This window comes from Thermobia domestica, chromosome 5 (genome assembly GCF_964235325.1).
Source record: "Thermobia domestica chromosome 5, izTheDome1.hap1.1, whole genome shotgun sequence".
Classification (NCBI taxonomy): domain Eukaryota; kingdom Metazoa; phylum Arthropoda; class Insecta; order Zygentoma; family Lepismatidae; genus Thermobia; species Thermobia domestica.
Genome location: NC_137458.1, coordinates 296,073,948 through 296,095,748, shown reverse-complemented (window position 1 = coordinate 296,095,748; position 21,801 = coordinate 296,073,948). Strand labels below are relative to the sequence as shown.

The following is a 21,801-nucleotide window of genomic DNA, read 5'->3' as shown; positions in this document are numbered from 1 at the left end:
CGAGGCGAGACTCATTTGCTATAGAATAGTTATCAAATTTTAATAGTATTACCATCAGTAATACACAAGAACAGTTGAAGTAAAACATCTTCCGAAATAAATTGCAATATATCCGAGTGTGCGGTCATTTGAATGTTAGTCAATCAAAATTGTCTTATAAGAAAGGGACAAACACTCTTATGGAACCTCGTAAGAAAAAAATCCGAGGTTTAAATCTGGGGATCATGGAATCTATTAGTCCGATCAATTCTCTTTATTTGGCCATGTCGCAATGGTGGCATTGTGTACTACATTAGTACTAGGGCTCGGATGTATATGACATAAAATCTTTGAAAATATACATTCGTTTATGTCCTAAAATTGGCAAAATAAAACCTAAAAAGGAAGGAGTCAGGAAGCAGAGGAGTAAGGATGCAGAAGTGAAGGTAATAATATAAATTTTGCCTCCTCCCCTCCAAACCAAATGCTGAAATGACCTCCATACTGCTAAAAGAATCACGCAACTTTATATACTACTAAAACACTACTTAAACAACTTAAAATTATATTCAGTGATGCCAGATTCTATGTCAAAAATCCCTCCGACGTTTGTCAAATATTCCTCATAACTTCCGATTGTGTTCAGTGTTGAACATCAGTCTTTTCTCAGTGCTGCTTCTATCCCCCGTATATTTTCCAATAATACGTAATAAAGGAACTGGATTGATATCTTTGCAGAGTCTGAGAGATCGACAGAGGGTAAAGTGGTGTATTCTATTTTCAAAATGATTGACCCTACTCCTTGTCAACTACCTTGATCTCTCACACTGTACAGAGTGGCCGAAAGTCCATAACATTCGAACTAGATGCGTGTAACAAGGTAAGATGTTAAGATATTTAAGATTTGAACCTTCCAACTGATCTTTGATATGGCAACATTGCTCCTCGTGTGAATTGCAACATCATTGCCCCGTAACTGGCACGTAACTGCCAGCCGACGAAGAAGAATAAAGTCTGTGCGTTGACCAGTTCATTGTCTCACCTTTCTGTGTTTGGTGTACAACAATGGCCGATGACAATGACTTCACTTTCGAGTATCGCTTATTTACAAGTGCGTGAATTTATGAACGGACTCATAACAACGAAAATATAACGCAGGTGGGGGATAGGTGTGGATAGGTTTCGTGAACGGTTCGGCTAGGAACCATTAAGTCGTCAGACCTTGAAGACGTCGGAGAAGAAAACCTTTCGTCTGGGAAGTGGGCAGGGGTGCCGATTTCTCTGTAACTTGGGGGGCGCGGTGGCTCAGTGGTAGAGCGTTCACCTCTGGTGCTTGGGGTCCCGGGTTCGATCCCAGCCCCCGCCAAGTGAACTTTGTGGTGGACAAACACCGTGCTCGTGGGTTTTCTCGGGGTTCTCCCGTTTCCTCCCACTTTCTTCATTCCACCATTTCACTCATCTCTCATTATCACCGTCTCCTTTAGCCTAACCGGCATAATCGTGGGACGTTAAACTTAAAGATTTCATTTCATTTTCTCTGTAACTTCGGGAGGCCTATTCAGATGTGTGTTTGGTTGCAGACAAGGGTCTAAGAAGGTACATATGAAGTCCCGAACAAAAAGGCGAGGACAGAAAGGCCCGAGTGAAAACGGTCCCACGTCAAAAGGCCCCGGTGAAAAGGGTCCGCGACAAAAGAATACGAGTCAAAAGGGCCCCGCATCAGAAGGGCCCGGTAAAAACAGCTCCACGGCCAAAAAGCCTGAGATCAAAGCAGGAGTGGAAATCAGGTAAGCACAAGGGGATAGTATCTCCTTAGTAAGTTGAAGTGTTTGTCCAAAAGAACGAAGAATATCAGTGGTTATTTGAAATAGAAAGTTTGAATGGAGATATTGATTTTGCTTGGTTGTTGTTCTGCAACAATCGCTAAAGCTTAAGTTGGTTCTCCATGAACGTTTGTTTGCAACCCCGTCTTTCTGAGTTTGTATTCTCGTGACTTAGCCCAGTCAAACTTTATCTATTAATGACTTTCCCCTTAGTTCTAAAATTCCGTTTCTACCCCTGGATCAAAGTATAAAAATACATATTAATATGAAAAATATTATGTGGAAAAGATTGGTTTAATTTTGCTGAGAGGAGACACATGGATCTGTATGCAGAGTTAGTCAAAATTATTGGGACAGAACAATAATACCGACACGCCTGGACGGAGGAAAATTAAATGCTGCAATTGGTATTATTGCAAAACTGCATTGATTTGGAGTGCGGTCACCTGAAAGCCATCTTGAATTCCGCCATATTGCATATCACATTTTTTAAAAAAGTAAAAGGTTATGATTTTCAACGTAGGCTTGAATATTCTCACAAATGAGAACGTGAACTCATTTTTTGACACATCATCTGCTTGATACAGGGTGTGCTTATGTATCTAATAAGATAAAGTATCATGACGGGGCAGTAAGAAAGAGGTGCATGGACGGATGAAAAGCAAATGATACAATTTGACACAGGTGTAAACACTGGATTAAATGATTTTGTGTACGACATGGCAGTTATTTTGAATTCCTCATATTAGATACCACACAATATTTTTAAATAGAAAGAGGTATGTGTGTGACATAAATTGAGGCTAGAATCTTCCTATAAATGATAATCTAAACTGATTTTTGACAGACCGCCATTCGTTTACGAGATAGCTATGCTACGTTTAACATTTTTCTAGTAGAAAAAAGTATCGGGATAGGCAAGTAATAAATAGAACGTTCGTCATGTTCTTCACATTTCTGTTCGTATGTTTGCATTTGTAAAATACATATTGTAGAGTAAGTTACCACATATATTAATGGTAACATTTTTAAATAGTAAGTATATTTGTTGTTAATTGTTATTTAAGAATATAAAGCAATAGAATGCTCTTAATGTGCAAAAGAATGTTAATTAGAGCTCAACGGCTTCGGTTCAAATAGTAGGAGGTGGTAACAATGTTTTATCTTGTCAGTGTATTGTGCTGTGTGGGCTTAATATGGTAAGAGTATAATGGTAGAATAGCTAGAAAGAAACCGTAAATTATCAAAATTAAGAAAAATAAGATACTTAAATTTTCTAGAGCTTTCGTAGATAAGTCCAAAAATTAGTGGGAATATGTGTTGTTTTCCGACGAATATAAATTAAATCTGCATAGATATGATGGTAGAATAATAGTTTTTCGGAAAGTAAATACAGAGCTAAATGTCAAGAACTTCAGCCTACTGTAAACTACGGAAGAGGGAGTGTAATAGTTTGGGTTATTTATGTTCATCAGGTGTTGGAGAGTTATTGTGTGTTGACGAGATTATGATATATCTTAATGCTCTTAGAACAAATCTTCAACAAAATACGGAAAATTGGGAATGGCAAGGACTTCTAATTTTATCAAGATATTTATTCCAAAAAAGGGTATATTGTAAGGAAATGATTGATTTAAAACTGTCCAAAAATGCGCGAAAACCAAACTCAAAGTATCGACTTTAACATCATTGAGAATCTTTGGAACGAATTGCAACGTAAGGTTAGTGCACGAGTTACAGCGAGAGAAGGTTTTAAAAAAACACACAATATTTCCCCACACTATACCAGGAAAATTTTAACAACCATGCCGAAATGCTTAAAAGAAGTTATAAATCATGGTGTGTGGCTATCGTGGAAGTTATAAATCGTGGCTATTATCTACTAACTGTATTAACTTGGAAGGAGAACAGATTCTTCCTGCCATCTAGTCTTCACATATAACTTTGATCACATGTGGCTCCAACAGGATGAAGCGCCGCCACGCTATGGACTGAACTTTTGACAATACATAAAAAGTAAAACCTCTCCACAACGATGGATTGGAAGACGAGTACGATCGAATGGCTTGCAAGATTTCCCTGCCTATCACTCCTGGGTTACGGTCTATAGGGGCACATTATGGACAACATGCATCACAACAAACCACACACTCTGAATGACTTATGGATCGTCTTGTGAAAGAAAGAAGTCTTCCTAGTGGTATGGTGCAGCATGCACTTTCCAATTTTTACGATCAATGGCCTATTGTCAGACAATCGACAAAATGCAGATAAATATAAGTAAATGTCATATTTTTTTTCTGAAATATGCAGTGTACAGCTACCCACAGGAATATAGTAAAACTTTCAGATGCATTTGGATTTTTAATGTCAAACGTAGCACACTCTATCCCGTAAAGAATTAGCTATAGGTGAAAAATGAATTGAGATTCCCGTTCGGAATACATCCTAGCCAATATTGATGTGTCACACACAGTGGCGTAACTACGTTTTATGCCTCCCCGCAAGAAAATACCCAGGCCCCCTCGCCTTAATAACATTTTTTGTGGAATGATAGATATAATAATAAATGACCATACTTCCCTGTATATGTGAATAGTGAGTTAAATGCATGTAACTACTAGGCCTAAATATTCAGAAATGGAAACCACTACCTATAATTTATTCAATAGGCTTCACAATGAATCACAGTCAGTGACATCAGTTTTCATGAAGAATACCAGGAATTAATTAAATGGTTTACTTCCTGTTTTCCTGTTAGCAAAATCCTATACTAACTCCCGTACATCTATTTTTTTTAGCTTCGTTCGCATTTATTGAGAGCAGTGCTAGATTACTTAATCTATTTTGGCCCATTGTAGTTCTCACATAATTTTATATTAATTTCAATGTTGAGAACGACCTCTCCGCATAACCGACAGAGAGAGGGAGTGTCAAAAATATTAAACACGCGGTAATAAATTCTGAAAAGCTAGCCGCCAATGACATATTTCACAATTAAAAGCCTTGTTAGGTCAAACACAGAAATCTGAATACTTATTTCAGATTTCAGCTATTTCACAAAGCATATTACTTCCATCGAAAACGGAGAACCAATATCAGAGCTGTAAGTTGTTGGAAGTATCTGTACCCTTCTTAGAATTTCAACATCAGTAAGATTAATTGTATTGTCAGGAAACAAAAAGAATAATTTGGATCTTATATCACGCAAAGTTGTAAAACGATAATGGAACTGTGAATTTAATATGTCAAATAGTTTAATATAGATGTTAATTCTAAAGTTTGTTTCAATATTTCCCGCCGAAGGAAAATATATAGCCTATAAAAGACGGCCGGACTGACTTTCCATCTTTTTTGTTTGCGGTGTGCTTGACCTACACGTCAAGCCTCCCAAAGATAGCTGAAAAAGGGGGCAAATGTAAAAACATTGCCGACTAATGCAAAACTGAAAAGCATGTTGATTCGACCTATTAGGAGGTTAGGATGATGGACCCCTTGAAAGTGTCGCCCCCTCGCATTGTGGATGTTCACGCCATAGTAGTTACGCCACTGGTTATACATATCCTTTCCATTTAAATAATGTTGTGTGATATCCAATGTGGCGGAATCAATGTTGGCTGCCACGATGTCCACATCCCCATTCAATGCAGTTTTTGCATCAACACCCACTTGCAACATTTGTTTTTCCTACGCCACATTATTACTCAAATAATAAATTGCGTGACCCCCCTTGACTTTGCTCATACATCCCCTTGACTTTGCTCAACATTTAAATATGCCGGTTTTATTATTTAAATTCCCTCTCTGCGCGTATTTTTCAATTTTAACATAAATATTTGACTTACCACAATTTATAATTATTAACACTGGCTAATAACATTAAAAGGTGAAGTCAGTGTGCAGTGGCGGCGATTGGACGTTAAAAGTGGGGGCAAGACATGAATATTTGTATATTAATGTTAGTTTCGCTGGTTGTTTCTAACACTTTGCTTGACGAAAGGTTGTATAACTAATAGGATACTATCTTTTTCACTTAAAATATCGTATATTGTATTTCATATTTATTAAGTAAATTAACAAGAGCAACGCAAGTACCCAGACAACACGTACGTGTACGACACATGTGCACTATCCATGCATAAGCCGTACATTTGCACATGTGCATTTGTGCGGATGATGAACACATACATAACCCGTGCATAAGCCGTACACGTGAATTTGCGTGGATGAAGCACACATACATAACCCTTATATGTGCACATGTGCATTTACGTGGGTTATGCACACGTACATAACCAGTGACTAAGTCGTGCATGTGCACATGTGCATTTGCATGTATAAAGTACACATTTACATAATCCGTGCCTAAGCCGTTACATACACATGTGCATTTGCGTGGATGAAGCACAAGTAAAGAACCCGTATTTAAGCCGTTATGTGCACATGTGCATTTGCATGGATGAAGTACACATTTATATAACCCGTGCTGTAGCCGTTATGTACACATGTGCATTTGCATGGATGCAGCGCACGCACGTAACCCGTGCTTAAGCCATTATGTACACATGTGCATTTGCGTGGATGCAGCGCACGTACAGAACCCGTACTTAAGCCGCTATGTGCTCATGTGCATTTGCAAGGATGAAACACACATTTATATAACCCGTGCTTAAGCCGTTATGTACACATGTGCATATGCATGGATGCAGCGCACGTACGTAACCCGTGCTTAAGCCGTTATGTACACATGTACATTTGCATGGATGCAGCGCACGTACGTAACCCGTGCTTAAGTCGTTATGTGCACATATGCATTTGCATGGATGAAGCACATATTTATATAACCCGTGCTTAAGCCGTTATGTACGCATGTGCATTTGCATGAATGCAGCGCACGTACGTACCCCGTGCTTAAGCCGTTACGTGCACATGTGTATTTACATGGATGAAGCACACGTGTATATAACCCGTGCTGTAGCCGTTGTGTACACATGTACTTTTGCGTGGAAGCAGCGCATGTACATAACCCATGCTTGAGCCGTGCATGTGCACATGTGCATTTGCGTGGATGAAGCATATTTAAATTACCAGTGCGTAAGCCGTTGTGTGCACATGGGTATTTGCACGGCTACTGCACGTGTGTATGAGACGTCCATAATACCGTGCAAGTGTATACTTTTACTTTCGTTCTTTTACTCTCATTCTCATCAACAGAAAGTAGCCTCAATTTTTGGTAGGTGTCGTTTTTCCTCCAGCGGTGTTATAGAGACTTTTCGACGAATAACAGCTGAATGATTGTTAAAAACTCCATAACGTCCACTGAGCTAGGATACAAGATCAACAGATGGCAGCATTGCACTGATGTAACTACAGTCAGACAGTTCATAGGTTTACAAAATTATTTTCGTGACCTATTACAGCAGAATATGTTGCGTTATTTGTTACTTGGCAGATATGTCAAAGATACGCTAAAGCTTTGCTCGTTGCAAATAATAAACTCCAAAACTAAAATTCTCACTGACAATTATTAGTTACTCGTTATATACTTTGAAGGTGATGTCTTTGCAGTTCATACTTAACCAAGAAGCCTAGCCTCTCTTGTGTTTCTTACTGTGTCAGCGAGGACCAGGTATTGCAACACGTACTTGCGAGCATAACACAATTAGGACACTTAGGGGATTGACTAAAGTTTTCACTTTAGGAGGGCAAGCTTGCTTTTTGAACATCATTTAATCATCTTCCTTTTCGCTTCCATCTTCATTTGGGCTTCGGCCCTAGGCTCGTTAATCATCATGACTGACCTTGGCAACGCTTCCGGACCACTTCCTGTTAATATCGGACCAAATGGACGCCAGAAAACTCAACCCCGGATTGTTACCGGCACTTCACGATCAGGACTCAACACCTCTGGTTCGCTTAGTTACGCTGATTGCATTAGTAAAGGCCATCGCATTCGATCTCGGTCTCTCTCGGATGGAGAACAATCTCTGGATCCCAAGAAACAACGCATTAATCCTATAATCGATCAGGGTAGTAGCAGCTCCAACATGGATTGGGCATCAACTTCAGTCGATACTTCTAACACACGCAACCAACCAGAACCCGTATACAATTTTCTGTTAACAGATTATGACCAGAAGTATGATACAGTTCGCGCAGTTTTTCAGCAGCTTGCTAAATATGTACCTCGTCCTGAGATACGTGAAATAGTCAAAACTCGCAGAGGCATAATCATAAAGTCTAGCAATTCAAACTTTGTATCGCATGTGCGTAACAAGGCCACTTTTGAAATATTTGGGCCAAAGGCTAAACTAACAGCACTAACTCCTACCACACGCAAAACTCCTCCTCCTCCTAGACGATCGCCAATGCTCTCAGTAGTTATACGCGGAGTAGAACCGGACCTCACCGATGAGGAAATTTGTGAGGAATTACATCAAGAAGGATTCCCTGTAAAACGATGTATCAGGATAAGGAACAACAATGGTGCAACTTATCTTGTGAGGGTACTCACAGATCAGCCACAATTAATAGACCAATTGCTATCCACGGGAGCTTACATTTATCGACGACGTTATAAGGTCGAACCCTCTCGCACACCTCCTCCTCTCCCGTTACGATGCGAGAGATGCCAACTCTACAATGCACATCCCACATCAGAATGTACAAATGATATTAAATGTGGATATTGTTCCTTACAACATTCTACCAAGGATTGTCCCAATCAAAAGGCACCGCCTCAATGCAGTACATGTCCTGAGAAGCATCCAACTTATAGCTACAGATGTAAGGCTAAGCCACAACCTGAGCCATCCAAACCAGAACTTGTAGCACCCATAAGATCTGCTGACCGTCCAACTCCACCTGCTAATTCTTTACTTCATCCGGTCACTGTCGAAGATCTGCTCCGCTTTCTCACAATTAGTTTACAGAATATCCATCCGTTTCTTCGCACCCACATTCTCAACCAAATCATTCACGCAGCTAAAATCTTGTTTAATCTCCAGCTACATGCCACCTATTCTGGACCGACGGTCCATTTTCAAATTCAACCTCTTGAAGTCTACGTATAATATGGCAGCTCCTATTTGCTACTATTTCTGTATTTTCGTGATGACTTACACCTTATTATTTATGAACATTCGTTCTCTGTTGACACATCAAGTGCTGTTTACGCAGTTATTACAGGAAGAACATATATCAGTTTTTGCGCTCAATGAAACTTACCTGGCTCCTTACCTACGGTGTTACATACCAAAATTCAATATACTACGCCATGATGCTCCGTCCGGACCACGACTGTATGGGGGTACAGCTCTCGGCATTAGTAGTCGTATACCATACCGCACTGTTACAATACCCCAGGATTTCAATCTGCCTGAATACAATATAGCAACTATCTACTTTCGCGGTCGCACAATCACATTTGCTACAATCTATGTTCGCCCCGGAAAGATTATCAATTACGATTTCTTTCGTTTCATTGATACACAATCTAGGCATTATATTATCATGGCTGACTTAAATTTCCATAGTCGAACACAACGCGACAAGCAGCTCTTCCTTGATTTTATACATACATCCACTACTGGGGAATTTCACAATTTGCCACAGCCTACGAGACCAGCTAGTAACACGACTCCTGACGTAGTAATAACTTCGTCTTCTTTATCTCCTCTTATCAACATTACTGTACTGGACTCAATCGGTAGTGATCATGTTCCTATTAAGCTGGAACTACAATGTACAGCAAAGCCAACAAATCCCTTACCAGCTAGGAAGATTTATCTCTATCATAAGGCTAATTGGGATCAATATCGATCTACCATCGATGATGCCATTACCGCACTCACTGTACCTACCTCGCAACATAGTCTTGATCACGTCATCACGGAACTTACTGACGCAGTTAAAGGTGCAGCAGATCATTCCATTCCATCTACTCATGTCCATCCGAATAAACCTACCTTGCCGCCAAGGTATCTTACATTAATTTCTGCTTCACGTCGAGCTTATCGAGAATATCGAACAAGCGGCAACTTGGAGGCACTTCGTTTACACCGTCAATATCTCCGAATAACACACAACTATATTATAGCCTACAAGAAAAGACAGTGGATTCACACGTGTAACACCCTTAGCACGGAAACTCATCCCAGCAAATATTGGCGTAAATTCCATCAACTCACTGGCAAAACGTCTCGCACGCCCTATCCTCTTATTCACAACAACCAAGCTCCTAATACTGACATCGACAAGGCGAATCTTTTTGCTGCATTTTTTCAAGATATCTTCACTCCGCTTCCTGGATGGCACACACCGCAACGCCTTCAATCTTCGATCAACCGTCACGCTGATCCTTCATCTGCTCATTTACAACCATCTGACCAGCATGTTCTGGAACCTAATAATCCACTAACTCAGGCTATAGACTCAGATGACATCAGAACTATTTTAGCAACTAAACGCAATACGGCGCCTGGATTCGACTCTATTACATATACTCTCATCAAACATGCACCTCCTTCTTTCATTCTGATTCTCAGTCATATTTACACGTTCATCCTTCGAACTGGCTTCTTTCCGCTCGATTGGAAATACTCCAAAGTTCTTTTATTTCCTAAGCCAAAGAAACCACCATCTGATGTCCAGTCGTATCGTCCAATCCATTTAACAAGCTGTCTTTGCAAAGTATTCGAACGTATACTCGTTCGACGGCTTCACGAACACCTCCTTACATACAATCTTCTGCCAATCCATCAAGCTGGTTTCCGACCGCGTTTCAGCACACTAGATCAATTATTGCGACTTACCACTGCCATTTATAACCAATACAATACGGGATTTCCTTCTTGTTTAGTTACATTTGATTTGGAAAAGGCATTTGATAAAGTCTGGCATCCTGGCTTGATATACAAATTGCATAATTATCTGCTACCCATATCTTATATACGCTTAATCAATGCCTTCTTAACCGGACGTATTGCATACATCTCTATCAACAACGCTCTATCACACCCAATTTTCTTACACTCTGGCGTACCTCAAGGTTCTTCTTTGTCTCCATTGCTGTACTTACTTTACGTTGCTGACCTCAGAGTCACTCCTCACGTCCAAGTCTATCAATTCGCTGACGACACAGCATTTCTAACAACGGCTCGTACTATCCAAAGTATCAACAGACTAATGCAGCCAGCCATCGACACATTTGTCCACTGGTGTGACGTATGGAGACTCAGTATTAACTCTGCGAAAACACAATCTATTGTATTTCTACCACCTGGTAGACGATCCAGAGTGCTTCGCAATCTAAATCTATTACACATTCATGTGGACAACACGGCAGTTCCTCTTTCATCTTCTCTTACCTACCTTGGGGTGATATTTGACACAAAGCTCACTTGGACACCTCATCTTAAGAAAATTATTACTCAAGCCAAGAACAGACTAAATCTCCTTAAACGCTTAGTTGGAACCAGCTGGGGTTTACGACCACCTACTGTCCTCCATACTTACAAAGCTTTTATGAGGAGTACTTTAACTTACGGCCATACAGCTTGGGCCGCTGCCCCCGACAAATTTTATAAACAATTATCAATAATGGAACGACATGCTTTCAGATTGGCCTATCGAATTAAATTACCAAGTCCAACTAGGCTCCTCTATGACCTCATAGATTTTCCACCATTGCTTACCCATCTAGAACAGCTTCGCATCCGTTATATTACGCAACGTTTTGACTTACAACACCCCATGCTTCAGGACGTAATACGCTATGACCGAGACAATGATGCACCACCACGATACGTTGATTCTCCGCTACAGCACTATCTTACATTGTACCACTTGCAAATAGATCCTGCCGACCGCGACCCAGAAGTATTTGCTATATATCATCCACGTCATCTGTCATCTTCCATATATCCATCATATGCACAGTAAATACCTACTAACATGGGCCTCTCCTGTCTACATCAGTTCCTGAATAGCCCCAGGAACAGAAGATAACCTCATCTGTTCACTAACAGAACCTCGTGTTGTGGCGTCCAGAACAATTCATCCTCATTTCATCATCATTTCAAACAATTATTCCTATGAGTTCTATTATTCCTGCTATGTTTTGCTATTGACTTGATATTCCTTTTAATGTTTTTCATATTTGTTGTTATATTCACGCACTGAACCTAATACACTGCACTAATTTTGTTATTTTCTTGTTTCTTGTTTCATATTACTCATCGCCTCCCTGCACATTTTCTGTTATTATTATTTTATTTATGTATATAACCAGTTCAAGTTTATTTCTAATGTATATATGTTCATGTCTTTAAAAATAATGAATAAAGAGAAAAACCCTTAGACCACCCATAATTGTTATAGCCTCCACAATATCAATGCAACACTTCCCCGAAGAAAGGGCGCAACCCTTTAAACGGGTACACTGTAAAAAAAAAATCTTTGCAGTTATAGATGGTGTTACTGCGTAAGACACAAAATATATAAACTATTTTTCTTCGTTGCACCTCCAATTTGCTTTTACATCACCTCTGTACTACGAGGAAATCTCCTGTGGACTACATGTAAGTCATCTGGGTACTGCTTCAAATCACCTCTATCGTACATGTAAATCATCTGGGTACTGCGTGTAAATCACCTCTGTCCTACATGTAAATCACCTGAGTGTTACGTGTAAATCATCTCTGTCCTACATGTAAATCATCTGGGTACTGCGTGTAAATCACCTATGTGCTACGTGTAAATAACCTCTGCCCTACATGTAAATCACCTGGGTACTGCGTGTAAATCACCTGTGTGTTACGTGTAAGTCATCTCTGTTCTACATGTAAATCACCTTTGTGTTACGTGTAAGTCATCTCTGTTCTACATGTAAATCACCTGGTTACTGCGTGTAAATCACCGCTGTCCTAAATGTAAATCACCTGTGTGCTACGTGTAAATCACCGCTGTCCTACATGTAAATCACCTGTGAACTACATGTAAATCGAATACGTGCTACTTGTAAATCACCTGCGCGGTAGGTGTAAATCACTTGTACAGGACGTGTACGTGTGAATTGCACATGTTCTGTGCACGTGAAGATGTTGAATAGGACCCGGCATGTATATGTGCATCACATGTACAGGCGTGCATTTATACAGATGATGCACATGTTGCATCCGTGCAATTGTACATGTACTATACGGATACTGTACATGCATTGTGCTGTCTGGGTAAGTACTAGCCCTTTGTACTCTTAAACAACGAAGATGTAAGAAGAGATTTGATTCCTTGCTCATGAACATTTTAAAACTCTGTCTGGAAAATTATGTGATCAGATTATTTAATAACAAATTTGCAAAACAAGAAAATAAAAAGGATAATATTAATCAAAGTAATGGATAATGAGATTTGTTTTGCAAAAGTTATATTTAAACTAGGATTAATGAATAACTTACAGTTTTAATTCCACAGATGCTATTAAATGTATGTTATTACACTTAGAAAATGGAAGACAGAAAATACTATAAGCGTATGCTACGACATTTAAAGAAATACATTTGCAGCTTCCCGAGACAGTTCGTGTCCATTAGCTGCAGAATCTTGGAACACATCAAAATACAACAATACTTAGAATCACTCCACACTCCAGTTATACAAAACAATTCTAAAACCTAGAATTATGTTGAATTCAGTAAATTTAATTGTATATACACTCGTACACACTACTTCACTCGTATATTACACTGCAAAACAATGGAAAAGGGAGTTCTTTCTTATTACTCTCTTTTTAATCAATATTTCTTACTATTAGAAAGAAGAAAAGACCAGAGATGTTCACCCTCGCGAGGGTGGCCCTCTCGAGGGCATCCTCACCCTCAAGTTCCCTCGCCCACAGTGACGCGAGGGCGAGGACAAGATTTGGCCGCGAGGGTGAGGGTGCGCGAGGGCGAGGGCGAGGGCGAGGACAAGTTTTGGCCGCGAGGGCGAGGAAAAGCTTCGACGAAGAGGGTGAGGGTGCGTGAGGGCGAGGACAAGTTTCGGCAGCGAGGGCGATGGTGCGCGAGGGCGAGAGGACAAGCTTCGATGGCGGGGTTGAGGGTACGCGAGGGCGAGGAAAAGCTTCGACGAAGAGGGCGAGGGTGAACGATGGTGAGGGCCAAGTGTTACGGCGGGAGCGAGGGTGCACGATGGCTAGAGACAACTTCCTTCAGGAGAACGAGGGCACGCGAGGGAGGAGCACAAGCTTCCTTAAAAGCAACTGTTTTGGAGTTTGCTGTTTGACCTCTTTTGGAGAGAGGCAAAATTTAAAATATAATCTGCCATGTCCCCTAAATGAAAAGTTAGTGTCATAGCAAGGTTATACATTAATCGTATTTTTCCTTTCAATTAATTGCAGTAGACAATTTCTCGTGTGTACGTACATAATTATTAAAAATAATAATGCAAATAAGAATAATATTTGATTTTTCCCATGAAAGTTTCCGGGTAGAAATAGAAGTAAGTGTGCCTCATTGTTGCGCTCCCTGTGCTGGAGACGTTTTAGATAAGAAGTGTCTACCACACTGTCATGTTTAAAGAGTGTTGGTAGACAGACAGACAGTCACTCACGTCATTCAGCAGTAAATGACAAGAGCGCTGATATCTGAACAAACACAATCAATGAGAGAACCATTCACATTCAAATCAATGAAGTCATTCATGTTATAGGTTAGAGTGGGTATATATTTCCGAGTGATAATTTAACAATAGTGTTCTGAAGTATTTTATTTGTTTGCTGACGGAGTTTCAAAATTAAGCTCTTTAGATCTTTCCCTTTGAATTTGTTCAAATTCCTCAGTTACGCTACATACATCAGGGATGGCCACGTGTTGACTGTCAAATTCTGACAGATAGTCCTCGGCAGTCACTCTACCGCCACTCATCAAACCTTGATTTCACCCTCACCCTCATGACAGCCGCCCTTGTGTGGCTGAATACTTATGCTTGCATCGTAGTTCAAGGAACATTTTGAAGTAAAGGCATTGGATACTGTTGATAAATGATGTAAACGTCACTATCGACCGAGATCTCCATTGTAACAGTTGTTCCATTTTAGGTGTTCCACAGTAAGTTATACGATGATATGTTTAGTTTCCTTTCTTTAGGATGTATGTTAAGCAAGGGCGGATCCAGGACGGACTTCTGGTGGGGGTGGTGGGTTGTAATACTGCTACTTAGAGCTACTTTTAAGAGCTCCAAACTCTGGGATGCGTTTTATTTGTATATATAAAATAAAGAAGTTTCCTCTTCTGGGGAGGAGCGATCGCCCCGATCGCCCCCCTGGATCCGCCACTGACGATAAGGAAATAATTCAACAAAGAGGTTGAATAATTGATGCACTGATCCTCACGAAGGAGGCCTTCTCGAGGCCTCCTTACCCTCAATTACCCTAGCCCTCAATGATATGAGGGCGAGGGTGCGCGAGGGCGAGGAAAAGTTTTGAGCACAAAGGCGAGGGCGAGCGAGGATAATGGACAACTCCTATCGCGAGGGCGAGGGTGCGCGAGGGCGAGGACAAGCTTCGATGGCGAGGGCGAGGGTGCGCGAGGGCGAGGACAAGCTTCGATGGCGAGGGTGAGAGTGCGCGAGGGCGAGGAAAAGCTTCGACGAAAAAGGCGAGGGTGTGCGAGGGCGAGGACAAACTTCGATGGCGAGGGCGAGGGTGCGCGAGGGCGAGGACAAGCTTCGACGGCGAGGGCGAGGGTGCGCGAGGGCGAGGACAAGTTTCGACAGCGACGCTGAGGGCGCGCGAGGGCGATGGACAATTCCATTCGCGAGGGCGAGGGTGAACGAGGGCGAGGGTCAACTGCTAGTGCGAGGGTGAGGGTGAGTGAGGTCGAAGTAAAATGAACAGCTATGGAAAAGACACTTTAGGAACTGGGAATTTTTGTACAATTAAAGAATAACTTGTGAGAGACTTTCTTGTTTTGCGAAATGTTTTCTCAATTAGTTTCAAAGTGGCTGACTAACATATCGACCCATTATAAGAAGAATTGAAAGTACATTGGAATTATTGCGCTTCAATAGGTTAATTTTTGGACCATTTTCCGTGGCAATTAAAATGCAATTCATGTAGCTTTTTTAACTCCAGAGGAAGACAACCAATGGCGCAACGGCAAATGTTATGTGGCACTTTTTTTCTATGAACCAGTAATACATGCAAAAACTTTACATTTCCAAATGAAACTCTATATACATTAATGGGTCACTTCAAAAAAAATTGGGAGGGCAACTGCCCCTTTGCCACCCAATCGCCACCCATGTCAGTGTGTACAATGTAAATCACTTGTATTAATGAGATATTTCCATAATAAATGTAACATAGTTTATCATAGTGATAGTTTTCTTTTATGCTCACATGTATTTATGTTGTGACACATTTCATTTTTGACAGGGGAAGCGCGTTCAGATTTTGGTGGTTGAGGGGAGTCTCAAGTGCAAAAAGTTTGAAAACTCCTGCTATATATAAAAAAACTTCCACATAGCCTCGTTGTCAATACTAGTCAATATGTTTCTCAGCAAAAAGTGAAATTCGCCTAAAATATGAATAAAATATGTTTTTATATCAGTTCGGGCCCAACTATGAGCTAACACTAAAATATGGTGGAAATATGCGTTTATATTATCAAAAAAAAAAAAACTTTTTGTATTCACAAGTTACAAATGTGTTTATATTTAATTAGACACGCAGAAAGATGTCAGGATAAAAAATACAGGGTGGCCCAAAAGTAGGTATACAGTCAAGTATGGAAGCAAATAAATCCATAAACTAGAATGTTCTACTTGATCAGTGCAGGGGGGTTGGGCCACTCTGTATAACATTCGTAGAAATCCGAGCCTTAATTATTACAAAAGTCAAATAGATTACGAAGCGTCATATGTGTGGTTAATTGAGAATTAAATGAATGAATTCATTGTAGATGAAAATAGTAAATCTTTTCTTCTTACCTGGGTTACATTGCCTTCCTCGATGATCGCAACAGGGCGGGTCATCTCCACTATAGCTATACTTAAGTTTACTCTTAGCATGTAGGCACAACAGAAACCAAAAAAAGCCAGATATGCTATCAAGTATCTGCGGGGCACGGAATACCAATGCTTTCTCCTAAAAGAAATTAAATGAAATCTTTGAGTTTTACGTCCCGCGGATATGCCGGTTAGGCTAAAGGAGACGGTGATGATGAGTAATGAATGAAATGGTGGAATGAAGAAAGTAGGAGGAAACGGGAGAACCCCGGGAAAACCCACACATACGGTGTTTGTCCACCACAAAGTTCATTTGGCGGGGGCTGAGATAGAACAGAATATATTTATTATTATTATTATTATTATTATTATTATTATTATTATTATTATTATTATTATTATTATTATTATTATTCAACTTCCAAATTATGTTATGCGTAAGTGCCGGAAGTCTTATAGAACGGCTTTGTCCAGAGGAGTAATGGTAAGAGATATCGAAATACGGTTTCCTGCAAGCAATCGATTCAACGTCCCAAGAATTGGACTAGCTCGGGAGAGTAATACTCCCGGGAGTAGGAACTAAGAACACGGTTCCGATTGGTTGGCGTTATTCGTCTTGCCACGTAGCTTCATATAGCAGAAATCAAACGCTTACTGCTGTCGGCCCTCGTAGTCATTCGTGCTTGTGCTTTCGAGCAGTTCAGGTCGCAAAGCCTGCTGGGAGCATACTTCATACGATTTTCACACATTGGTAGTGTGGTGACCTTAGTGGCATTTTTTTTTTTTTTTTTTTTTACTATTTAGGCTCGTACGTTTAATATTTGTGGTGATTCCAATTTCTGTGTCTAGAGAATTTGAGCGTCATGTCTTATAAGAAAGAATTACAATACAAATTCATGTTTGATAAGCGTTATCGAAGTTCTCGACCTAATTCCAGTCAAGTGTACCAATGGCTGTTGGAGAAGTTTCCTCGCCTGTTTGACCAGATGTGTGCTCTTCAACTTCATGAAGAAACTTTTAGTATTTATATTAAGTTTAAATCAATCAAAGATTATGACCAGTTTGCCTCGACAGTGCCTGAGACTGTGACCTTTAATCACATGGACGGTAACGTAAGTACAGTCAGAATTTTACCGGCCGAGGACCCTGTGAAATTGGTGAGAGTTTATGATTTTCCATTGGAAGCTCCAGTGCAATTATTGGAAGAACATTTTCGTGCCTATGGATTGGTAAGGCGAGTAGAACGACAGTATTGGGCGGCACCGTTTCCTACAGGCATTGACAGTGGTGTGCGGGTCATACATATTGAGCTAACTAAGCATATTCCCTCTAGATTGATCGTTCAAGGTTACAAAGTGAATGTTTCATATGAAGGTCAGCCAATTACTTGTTTTTTTTTTTGCCAGAGCACGTCACATACCGTGTCTAATTGTCATTTGAAGAAGAAAAATAGTACTATGGGGGGAAACCGACCCCGCCGCCAGTGATTATGACTGAATTGGGGAAGGTATGGCGATCTAATCCGCTTCCGGCTTCTTCCGATCATGTAAGTGACGAACCAAGTTTATCTAAGACTGGGTTTGCAAAGGATAACAGTGTTCCCGATGAATCTCAGTTTCCTGCTTTACCAACGAGTTCCGTCGCGCCTTTACCATTACCAACCATGTCGTCAGTATTGGAGGAGAAAAATCTTGGTGTCTGAGCAACAGCCCTCCGAGTCGTCTCTGGTCTCTACGATACATTCGGAGAATCTCAAGAATGTAGATGTGCCCATGTGTCCAAGTGAACCCCCCCCCCTCGCAGGGTCTTGATCCTCTTAGCAATTCCGTTATCTCACCCAGTGCTATGATGATTGCCGTTGATCCGGCTTCCCAACAAAAACGCCGAAGGGTATCTAGATCGACTACAAAAAAGAAAGAACATACAGCTGTTGTTGGTGGTTCTCAAGGTGCAATACAGTCCAAGTCACGTGATCACAGCCTCAAAAGCCGTGTTACGTCCGATTCCGAGATATAGCGTGCCTGCATTGTGTGTTTGTTTTTTCTTTTTTGCGCCTTCAGTTCACGAGTGTTTTTTTTTAGTTGCATTGAGCTGTGTGTTTAGCACGGTGAAGCTTTCTTTTTCCAGTTTTTATGTGCTATACATTTCTTGTCTACTGCAGTGTCGTTCTATGGGCGATACAAGTAAGTTTTTGTTTGTATTGCTGTTAGTGTTTTTGTGTGGAAGTATGGCGCAGATCAATGCTTTTACTTTAATTACTCTCAACATTAATAGAATTAGTTCTGCACAGAACTTAGCGTTATTACAACAATTTATTGAACGGAATCGTGCAGACGTTTATTGTTTAACTGAAGTAACTTTTCATACATTTGACTTTCTCTCTGACTATAATACTATAGTGAATTCCGAAAAAACCACTGGTGTCGCGATGTTAGTACGAAAGGGTCTACATTATGATAGGGTTATGCTATCTCCGGATGGGAGAGCCATCCGTTGCTATATTAACGGTATATGTATTATTTGTTTATATGCCCCTAGTGGTTTTCTTAAAACACGAGAGAGGGAAGATTTTTTTTCCAGTGTCATTTCATCGTTATTACCTCCCGGTCTTACTTATTGTTTATTCGCCGGCGATTATAATGCGGTGATCGACGCCCGTGATTAGCTCACACCATCACCTCCCTGTCATGCCTTAGTTGAGTTGGTGAGAGTTCTTCAGCTCCATGATGCTCTTCTAGCATCTCACTCTAAGCATGCAATGACGTACACCTGTACTACGACACGAAGTCGCTTGGATAGGATTTACGTCGATGCTCGCTTAAGTAAGGCTGTCCTCGCTGTCCATACACGGCCTGTATCGTTCACAAATCATGCAGCTGTCTTAGTTCATTTTAAGCTGCCTTTTTTTTCTTCCGGCGGGAAGGGGACGTTCCTTCTGGAAAATCAACAACGAAGTGCTGTTAAGAGAAGACACTGTTGAAGAGTTTACCGAGCGTTTTAAGTACTGGCGTAAAATGCGACGTTATTTTCCAACGGAGTTTGCGTGGTGGACTACTTATTGTAAACCCACATTCCGTAGTTTCTTTCAATGGAGAGGGAAATTGTCCCAACAGCACGATCGTCAGCTATATGAGTTTTATTATAGGGCACTATGTGACCTCTGGGCTGCACAGCCTTCCCTACTTAATCTGGCTTGTATTAATGATATTAAACGTAGAATGCGTCAAATCGATACTCGAGTATCGTTGCAGGCGTATTTTTCAGACGATCTATATCATTGTTTTCCGGAAGAATCGTCTTCCTTGTATCATGTAGATCGCCTGTTTCGACAGTGACGAGCTACATGTATTGAATCGTTAGTATTGGCAAACGGCGATACCATTTCCGACCCTTTACAGATCTTACAAGAATTTACGCAACACTTTATAGCCTTCACGAGCGCATCGCATTCGGATTTTCTTTTTGCTCCTGAGTTTCTATCAGCCCTTCCCCAGCGGCTGCCTGCAGACGCTTGTCAGGCTCTATTGCGCCCAATTACGGCTGACGACATCTTGGCGGTTCTCAATAAGTCTAAGGGACGTAGTTCCCCCGGCATAGATGGCTTGAGTGTATCTTTTTACCGTCATTACTGACCTATTCTTCGTGGTACCCTTGTGACACTTTTTAATTCCTGGTTGTCTAATGTGCCCTTTCATTCTAATACTGCGGTTGTCGCACTTATCCCCAAATCGTCCAAGGCGAAGGTTGTGGCTGATTACCGCCCTATCTCTTTATTGCCAGTTGATTTGAAATTATTTACTAAAGTTCTTACAGCCCGATTACGACCTATCATACAGAAATTTATCAGTCCGTATCAAGCAGCCCTGCACGAATCGAATAACATTCAATTCACCCTTCGTACTCTTCGAGACCTCTTTGCATACTTCCAGTCTCGCGGTGTCCCAGCCGGAGCGTTAGCAGTAGACCTAGAGAAGGCTTATGATAGTGTCGATCACAATTTCCTTCGTCTAACCCTCGACGCTTGGGGTTTTCCCGTAGCTTTCTGTCAAGTAATTTCGAATTTATACACCACCGCCACGTTTCGTCTCCAAATTAATGGAAATCTATCTGACCTCATTCCCTTAAAACGAGGTTTGCGCCAGGGCTGTAGTTTAAGCTCTATTTTGTTTTCTTTAGTTATAGACCCTCTTCTCCATCGTTTGGCGCTAGTGTCTCCCCCAGGCCCTACCCTCTTTACTTGTCAAAACATCTATTGTTTCGCTGATGATCTGACTATCACAGGGGTCGACGCAGTTGCTCTTCAGGGTGTCTTTCCGGTTCTCAAACGATTCTCGCGTTGCTCTGGCCTTCAGTTTAATGAAAAGAAAACTCAAGTGTTACAATTTCACGGCTTTCAGTTACCCTCTCCTACCCCAGGTACGCAGCCTATACCGCATGTGACATCCTTAACTATTTTAGGCATTCCATTCACGTCCCTTCCCACTCCCCATTATGAAGAAGTTTGGCAACCTCTCCTTACGCAAATTCGAGGATTGTTCTTCACCCTCCGCTTTCGTCGACTTCATTTATAGCATCGCATTCAATTTATCAATATATACGTGGCAACTAAATTGTGGTATAGGGCTCGGGTATTTCCCCTCCCTGAGATTTACGCCAAAAGATTTGAATCTCTGTTCCTTTGGCACATATGGCGGGGTTACTATTTTCGCATCCCCAGAACTGCCATTTATCTCTCACGTTCCCGCGGTGGTCTCGGTTTAGTTCATATTCGTCTCAAATGTCAAACTCTCTTCATGGCAGATTCCTACGTGGGTCTTTCATCCGTCGACTCTATTACGAACCATTGGTTTAGTTGTTTTTGGCCGGAGTACGCTCACCCTGTCAATCCCCCTTTTATTCAATTTGCCGATCAGTGTCCGAAATATGTTTTGATCTTTATTCGATATTGGATTTATGCCGGGGTGCCTTTGGTCCCTCAGCAGCACAATGCTCG

The 21,801-nt window shown here is 41.0% G+C and overlaps 1 protein-coding gene across 1 annotated transcript in view; it reads right to left on the bottom strand.

Annotated features, from left to right (window-relative positions):
• LOC145684923 (sialin-like) overlaps nt 1-21,801 on the bottom strand; it is a 270,897-nt gene that overhangs the window by 207,783 nt on the left and 41,313 nt on the right. The window contains exon 3 of the mRNA XM_081757275.1: nt 16,791-16,947. Within this exon, the coding sequence (XP_081613401.1) occupies nt 16,791-16,947 (157 nt within the window). The remainder of the gene's footprint in view (nt 1-16,790; nt 16,948-21,801) is intronic.